This window comes from Parus major, chromosome 1A (genome assembly GCF_001522545.3).
Source record: "Parus major isolate Abel chromosome 1A, Parus_major1.1, whole genome shotgun sequence".
NCBI lineage: Eukaryota > Metazoa > Chordata > Aves > Passeriformes > Paridae > Parus > Parus major.
The window spans coordinates 69026543-69035383 of NC_031773.1; the positions used below are offsets into that span (position 1 = coordinate 69026543).

The following is an 8841-nucleotide window of genomic DNA, read 5'->3' on the forward strand; positions in this document are numbered from 1 at the left end:
TCTTCAGGAGGAACACTGTCTTGAGGAGGAACATTGTCTTCAGGAGGAACATTGTTTTGAGGAGGAACATTATCTTCAGGAGGAACATTGTCTTGAGGAGGAACATTATTTTCAGGAGGAACATTGTCTTGAGGAGGAACATTATTTTCAGGAGGAACATTATCAATCTCAAAGCCAATTCTTTACCAACCAGAATGGAAAAAGCACACACAGGTTTGGCTGTGGAGCAAAGTGCTTTGAACAAGAATCTGACTGAAAACATTTCCTCCAGGAGGTCAATGCTAAATGATATAAAGACATTTCCTGTTCTCTCGTGCTGGCACAGAAACTGGATTGCATGCCCTGGAAAGCTCTCCCCACAGCAGGGTGAAACAATGATGGGATGATTAGAAGAAGAGAATCACAAAGTGCACACAAGCAGGTGAGAAGCCCCCTCATGCACAGCCAGGGAGCAAGGGAGGGAGCACAGCCAGGTCTCACAAGGCACACGAGGGAGGTGTGGGGGTGACTGTGGGAGCTTTGCTGTGGGCAGGAGAGGTTGGTTCTCACCGTTCTGAACAAAATGGCTGAGCTAAGAGCATCTGACTGGTTATGCCCAAATACCCTCCTCCTCATCCTACAGGTGCACAGGTGGCAGTGGGAGGAGAGCCCCAGAGCAGCATGGGAATGAAAGAAAGACTTGGTTAGTATTTAAAGCACATTGGCAAGTACAAACAGCAGTACAAAGCAATTCCTTAGGCAGTACTCTGAGCTACCTCAGTTTCCTTTGCTCCCCTGCAGGCTTTGGCAGCTTCCAAAAATGTCCCTTTGCAGAGGGGAAATGCAGGCAGAGCCTCTTCCCAAGCCCTCTCTTCCCTACTGCCCTTCCCTGCAAGGTCTTTGCAAGAATTTCTGATTTTAGAATTTAAATTTGATTTTGTTTTTACAGATTATCTTTTCATCTCATCTACGCTGCATTCATCTGCAAGCAGGTACCAAAGTTACCTGCTGGAAATGGCTTCAGCTCTTTAGATTGCAGTGTAGAAACAAAAGGTATTCTAACATTCATGGCAAATCAAGAAAAATTAATTAAAAAAAATTAGGAAATCCTTATAATTCTCAGTATTAACAATTTCACCCCTCTTGAAAAAGGAGGGTGAAACACCAACACCTTCCAAGCACACTGCAGAAAATCCAAGGCAGTCAACATAAAGTGGAGGAAGGTACTAATTAACATGCAAAGGGAAGCTCCCTTGATAAAGGGAATTTTTCTGTTAGTTTCTTTGGATGCAGACATGAATGGAGACCTTTCAAGATCTCTTTTTGCAGGGGGAAAAAGTAATTGGCTTTTGCCATTTTCCTCTTGTACTTTACTCATTATTTCTGTGTATCATTAGGCTGGCACTTAAAGGTCTAGAGTGAGATGCTTCCCTTCAGATCTCACCAATTTCTACATGAGTCAGAGGGCAAAGAGAAGCATTCCTTCACTCTGTTGAGGCAGTGATTAATGATGCTAATATTTTAATTAAACTGCAGTGGATGAGATTGCAGCATGGGATGTGCAATTATGTTGGTATTTTCTGAGCTGCCCAAGGGATGGTTAATCTCTCTAATAGTGATCAAGCACACGGCTGTGCTTTGTAAATGCCACAGGAGGCTGCTCAGTGCTTTGGAGATGGTAAATTGATTTCCCTTTGGCTCATGGCCCATTGAGTTTGGGAGGGAGCAGTCTGTGCTCATTTGGCACGGGGATTTTCTCGTGGGGAATGGAGGGAGCTGCTGGTGAGCAATCCACGGAGCAGAAAGCTGATCCCACAGCACCATTTCCTGCTGCTGGAGACAAGAAACTCCCCTGGGCACTCCACACACTCAAGCAGTGAACCTGAGCTACTAAAACCTGAATATGTCATACAGGACTCGAATCTCGCATTTCAGGAAAGTTTTTGTTCCTTTTCTACCTCCCTCCTCCTCTCCACCCACCTAACAACAATTGGTACCAGAACTGTTCATTCACATTTCAGGAGCTTTACACAAAGCCAACACAACAGCAACATCCAGTTCTGGTTTCTAACTGAGTTCTGAAATGCTATTTTTGTTCTGAGGTACTGCAAGCATGTCAGGGAAAACTGCTTATGACACAAAAGCATCAGCTCCCACAGTAAAAATTACTTAAAAAACAAACAAAATAAAAAGAGAGAGACATTACCTGGTCAGGGGAGGGCTTGTGGTTGGTTTGGTTGGAATGGGATGAGGATTTGAGGTGGTCATCCTCATAGTTGTCAGCCATCAGCTTCATACGGTTCTGCGTCTATTTAATAAAAGCAAGAAGAAAGAATCTCAGTCTATCCCCTAATGTTATCATGGGGACTGAAGGGAGCAGGGCTCTCTCATGTCCAAAATCCATACAAGACACATGCCTGGACATCAGCTGGAATTACCACAGAGAATTGGTAAAAGCAGTGGGGATGTATTCCAACCCGTTCCATTGAAGGCTGAATTAATTTTGCAATAAAGTGGGACATTTGACTTGTACCTACTAAAACTTGTGCTGCACAAGAAATTAATTTCTTCTTATAGAGGAATAGATCCTTCTTCACCACAAGATTCTTGGGATTACGGTTCAGATACCAACTTGGGGAAGAATTCAATGAAAATGTGAGTTAGGTGTCCCTAAATCAATTAAGAAACTCCCAGTGAAGCCCTCAGAAAGCAGTGAGTTTAAAAAACCAAAAAGTAAACAAGTTAAAAACAGGTTATTACTTCAGAAGTCCATCTAGTTTCAATATGCAAATTAGTTTTCAACTGATATATCAAAGAACAGAAAAATTCTGAGACCGGTCAGAAAAATGTGAATTATACAAAAGCCATCCTGGGAGGAAATGAAAAAGTTAATAAATAGATACTGGAGAAGAAAAACTGTCTTAATGAAGGCTTATAAAATTAAAACCAAGTAAAGAATTAGCAAATTATGCAACAAGTTTCTTTGTTTTTCTTCAACTTCTTAGGAAATTTCAAGTTCCAGAGGAGATAGGAGTTTTAAAAACACAAGATAGAAAATAAAGTGTGTAAGAATAAATGCAATACCTGACTTTAACAATACAATTCTAAGTAAGCAATTGCAAAGAACATTAAAATACATGACCTGGCTGTGTCTGCAAAGGAGAGTGAGACACACTTTGTGCTGACCTCTATTAGAAATGATACAGAGCAAATTATCTACAGCTAGACAAATGAAATCATCATGCATGCACTAAAATTAAATGTCTTAAATGAAAGCTCAAAGCTGATAGAAATGCCAGCTGTTGATTCAATCCCTTTCTCACTGAAAACTCTAAGTTTAATGAGCATCTCGAGGCTAGAGAATGCAGATTCTACTTGTCTCTATTCAGATCATGAGAGAGAAGGTCCAGGCTTTGAATCTGGATTTGATTTTATTTTGGAATAATGTAACAAAAGCTAATCGTAAATTGAGCTTAAGCAATAAGCAATTTAATCATGCAAAATTTTTATATTGTTTGCTCTGCTTTGTCAAGCAAGTTCTGAATTCCAAGTCTGACTCATCATTCATAAATCACTACTTGAAACATGCTACATTAATCCTTAAACAACCAGTTTATTGTAAAGGCACTTTCTTAAGTATTTATTATTTATTATATTTAAGGTTGCCTCTTCAACAGTTTCTTCTTTGCAATGAGAACAATTGATTTGAAACCATTTCACATTTCTTTGGAAATTTATTGTTTTGATAATAAATAATAAATTCTTACATGACTTTCAGTGTGTGTGTGTGTGTGGAGAAAATCTACTGAAACCCAGATGTTTAGCAGAATGCTAGTACAGCACATTAACTTTCCTGAGAGGAAACACAGCTCTCCTCAGCTAGAGACAGCATGTTTTATATTATGTGAGAAAAAAAGCCCCAAACAAACTGTGTTAGCTGGTACAGGTAGAGAAGAATATAAACATTGCAGAGAATCACAGACTGGGTCAGGCTGGAGGGGACCACAGTGGGACATCTGCTCCAGCAGGGCCACCCCAGAGCACATGGGACACAGCATTGCCTCCAGATGGTTCTGGAACATCTCCCAAAGGGAGATTTCACACCCTCTCTGCACATTCTGCTCCAGTGCATGGTCACTGCACAGGAAAGAAGTTCTTCCTCATGTTCAGGTGGAGCTTCTGAGCATCAGTGTCTGCCCATGGCCTCTTGTCCTATTGCCTGGCCCCACCAAAACCCTGTCTCCATCCTCTGGCAGCCTCCCTGCAGATACTCAGCCACTGATGGGATCCTCTCAGTCTTCTCCAGGCTGCCCAGCTCCCTCAGCCTGTCCTGATACGAGGGATGCTCCAGTCCTTTCATTATCTGTGTCCCTCTGCACTGGGCTCACTCCAGGAGCTCTGTGTCCCTCTTGTCTTGAGGAGAACTGGACATGGCACTCCAGGAGTGGCTTCACCAGGGCTGAGTAGAGGGGCAGGATCACCCCTACTGACAGTGCTCTTCCTAATGTACCCCAGGACACCATTCCTGGCATCCAGAACACCCTTCCTGGCTTCCAGGACACCCTTCCTGGATTCCAGGACACCCTTCCTGGCTTCCAGAACACCCTTCCTGGCTTCCAGGTCACCTTTCCTGGATTCCAGGATACCCTTTCTGGCTTCCAGGACACCCTTTCTGGCTTCCAGGATACCCTTTCTGGCTTCCAGGACACCCTTCCTGGATTCCAGGACACCTTTCCTGGCTTCCAGGACACCCTTCCTGGCTTCCAGGACACACTGCTGGCTCATGGACAGCTTGCTGTCCCCACCAGGACCCCCAGGGCCTTCTCCTCAGAGCTGCTTCCCAGCGGGTTGGTCCCACCTTATCTCTGTCGAGCCTGGCTATGCCCCTGTCCCAGTTCAAATCTGGTTTAAAGTGAGCCCTGCTGAGTCCTGAGCTAAAACCCCTTTTCCCTTCAGGTCCAGGTGGAGCCCATTTGCTGCCAGGAGCTCAGTGTTGTATAAACTGACCCAGGATCAAAAACCACAAAATGCTGCTGTTTACACCGGCCTTGAAGCCAGGTGCTCATCTCATGGCTTTCCTGCCTCTTGCTCCATCATTCCCTGCAAATGGCAGCAAGAAGAGAACACAAGTCGTGCTCCAGATCCCTTGGCCACTTTTCCCAAGGCCTCTTCTCATTGTCCTCATCCTTTCTGACTTTGCTGCTGCCCACTCAGAAGCGTAGGAGGGTAAGAACCGCTGGGCCGTGCCAGGCCGGGATGTGATCCCCAGGCCTCAGGGGAGCCACACGCCTCCCTCTGTGCTGGGCCTGGCCAGAAAAAAGCACAGAGTCCCTCAGAGAGAATTCTGGAGTCAAATGGAAGAGGTTGTGTGCTTCTGTCACTCCACTCCAGGTGGAACAAGCTGCTCTCAACACTGGGCAGCAGCTATCGAGAAGTGGCTGATGGAATTGGGCTGGTTCAGCCTGAAAAAGAGGAGGCTTCTTTAAAATTGCTCTGCAGAAGGAAATAGAGGACATGAAGCCATTGGAGGGGATAGGACAGGAGATGACAGATGTAAAATGGAACACAGAAAATTCTGATTAGAGATCAGGAAAATTCTTTTCGTAATGAGGTGCACCAAATGCCAGAACAGGCTGCCAAGAGACTGTGGCATCTCCATCCTTGAAGATACAGAAAATGCAGCTGGACAAGGCCCTGAGCAGGCTGCTTTAATTAGTGATGTTCTCTGCTGGACACAGAGGTCTACTCCAACCTCAAACATGCTGCAATTCTTATTATTTGGAATTTCCATCAGATCATTTGAGAGCTCAACTCTTCAGAAGAAGAGGGAGACACAATCCAAAATCCCTCCTACTTGCCAAATCTGGTTTAGTTGCTTGGTCCCACTGCAGCCCTTTGAACATTCAAACCCAGAACAATCTCTGCAGTGTCCTGCTGATGAAACCTATGGGATCAGTTCACCTAGAAGGACATTTTCTGTGTTCCCCCTTTAATTCAACCTGACCTCCCACTGCAGCTGCTGTTCATTTCAGTGGGCATTTTTGTGACAAGTCTTGGCAAGAAAATGCCAAAATCAGTATTGTGATTCCATTAAAGGAACTAATTTATGCATATATTGTTTGAATTAGGCAAAAAATCAAAAGGTGGAAGGAAAGCAGCTTATTTCCTGATGGATACCACTAGGAATTATTTTCCAGCACTTAAAGTCCAAGCAGTGTTGCAAATACAATATGTGATATTATTTTTACAACTTTTCTTATATCAAACATATAAATAAAAAGCTTCTGCTTAGGGCTGGACTACTAATGATAAACTTTTACTTAGAAATTTTAAAAATAACTGTAAATACATGAACTGAGTTTCTCTCCTCCACAGGAAAAAAAAAAAGTCCAAAAGGATGGAAATTTCTAGAGCAAATGGCTGTTGTAACGATTTAAAAACAAACCATTTACTTTTCTGTGGGGAACCACTCCAACATCCTGCAGTCCTGAGCTGGTTTGTCATGGTGCTATTATACAATCCTCTCCCACCTCATGAGGTTATGGCTCAGATCCTAGGGCAAGCATTTCTACATCCCTGTAAAAAGTATCAACAACAAAGTGGTTTAACCACGGGGTCCTGTGAGAAAATAAATGAGCAGTGCAGACAAATCAGTTGTGTCAGGAGTGCTTTTGTCTAAAACCTCCAGAGCTGGAAGCAGAACTAGCAATGATAGGAACAGGATGTCAGATTCAAATTTTGCTTATAAAAAATACCATGTGCCCCTCACAGGTACCTTCTTCATAAATGTGCAGAAAAAAATGCTGGAATGAAGAAAAGTGGATAAAAATCCACAGCCCAATAGGTTTTGTGTTTTTTTTCCAGAAGGTACCTTCATTTCACTTTTTGCTTTGGACAGATTTCATAAAATTACTTCTGGCCCACCAACTGTACCTTCCCCAAAGCCCCCACAGCTTGTCAAAGCCCTTAACAATGCTCTTCTTTTCTTCCAAAAGTCACCATGAAAAAGAGCAGTCCCAAACCTTTCAGACTGGTGTAAATTCTCAAAATTACTCCAGAGCCACCACACACTCTCCAGCCCCTAACTGGAATTACTGTGGAGGCCTTGGCTCTGCACACCAGACTCTATGAACTTGCAGGTCTAAAGCACAACATTTGCAAGGGTGTAAAAAACCCTGCAATCTAAACTGCATCTAAAAAACTTCAAATTCCCCTGGTTATATATTAGACTTTAATCTAGAAATAGCAGATCTTGCCCACCCCTGCCTTTTTGCACCCCAGAATTTCTGCAATTATCCTTTTGCCTATTTGATACATTTATTATTAATGCTTTTTTTACTTCCTGTCATTATTTAAATCTTTCTTCTTCCCTATCCCTTGCTACAGCAGGCAGTTGTATTAAAAGAAAAAAGCACCAGGAGAAAACATGAGATAAACCTGTTTTGATTATGAATGTGAACAATCAACATCAGAACTTCTTTGAGCATGCTCTCATTGATTGTCTCATGGTCCTGCCATGATTTCATTGTATTTTCATTGCTTTTTTTTTACCATATACCACTGTATTCTATAATCTATAGTGCCTGTATTCTATAATCACTAAATGTTTGGGTAAACAAGGAAATTATCATGGTCAAACTGTTTTTAACATAACCAACACCTGAAAACTTTCATTGCAAACTGCACATTGTACACTATTTTACCAGCCAAAACTGTAGCCATAGTTAATTTTTAAAGAATCACTCTTTGTTCATGGAGGTACTGCTGCAAAGCACAACATGCAGGTTGCCAAAAGTAAGTTATTTTATGTTCACTGATGTGCACCTCAGCACTAAAGACCAAATTAATAGATTTTATCACACTTAAATTATTAGATGAGAAAAACCAGAACTGATGCTGATCCACAAAGTTTAGGGGAAAGTCAGAGACATACTCTGCTAAACAGCTGGTAAAGCCTGGAGGAGTGCTGCCCAGGTCTGACAAACTCTTTATTGTGGAATCCCACAGATAAATTTGAAAGCCACAGATTTAACTCCAGCCATTGTTTATAATACATTTTACAGAATGTTTTTATTTGAAAGCTTGCACGAAGCTGTGTGTTCTAATGAGAGTACAAACCTCTCCTAAGCATTTCTGCAGGACAGCTCGTGTTCTGGTACCCATTACCCTGGAAAGCTTTGAAACATGTTCTGTTCATGGGGATCACACATTTCTGCAGCTCTAGAGAAGCTCTCTAAGAACCAGCAGATAGCAGCTCTTGGGCTGTGCATTCTCCCTCTAATCCAGACTGCTTCACATGCTCAGTGAACTTGCATCAAGTCTGTTTCTCCACCATGAAACCCAGCACAAACCATGACATCAGTGACTCCTTTCTCCTTTCCTGTAGACTATTTGCGTGGGGTAATTTTGGTTTTGCTAACCAGTCTAAACAAGCTTTATTAATCCTTTAATGTAGAGTTTAAAAAACCCCACGTTAAGTAAATATTAATATAATGACTGTACTTGTGACAAATGAGTATGTGGTGAAGGCAGTGTGTCGGTGCATCAAAGGAGTTACCCCATTTTAATCTCAGCTGAATGTTTCACTGGAAGCACATGCAAAAGCAACAGTCTAGAAACATTTTTGTCACTAATAACATAAAAACACAAAGGAAAAACTCAGGTGATTGTTCTTTCAAAGGGTGGGACAAATTCAGTATCTCTGAAAATTATGCACTTGTGAAGGCTTTCAGATAGTTCTTTTCTACTTGTTAGAAACCTGCAGTGAGCCACAATCCCTGTTAATGTGCAACCAGCTCTCTGCTGGAACCTGCCTGTCAGAAACAGAGAGAATAACCCCTGCTATTCCAATATGATGTCCTG

General features: G+C 42.3%; 1 protein-coding gene across 5 annotated transcripts in view; it reads right to left on the minus strand.

Moving 5' to 3' along the window:
• Positions 1-8841, minus strand: part of ERC1 (ELKS/RAB6-interacting/CAST family member 1) — a 284117-nt gene that overhangs the window by 31610 nt on the left and 243666 nt on the right. For 4 of the 5 annotated variants that reach the window (XM_015627633.3, XM_015627634.2, XM_015627636.3 and 1 more), the window contains one exon: positions 2186-2287. In XM_015627633.3, coding sequence (XP_015483119.1) covers positions 2186-2287 — 102 coding nt within the window. Of the gene's footprint in view, positions 1-549; positions 617-2185; positions 2288-8841 lie in introns of all 5 variants that reach the window. The other variant, XM_015627638.3, reaches the window with a different exon arrangement.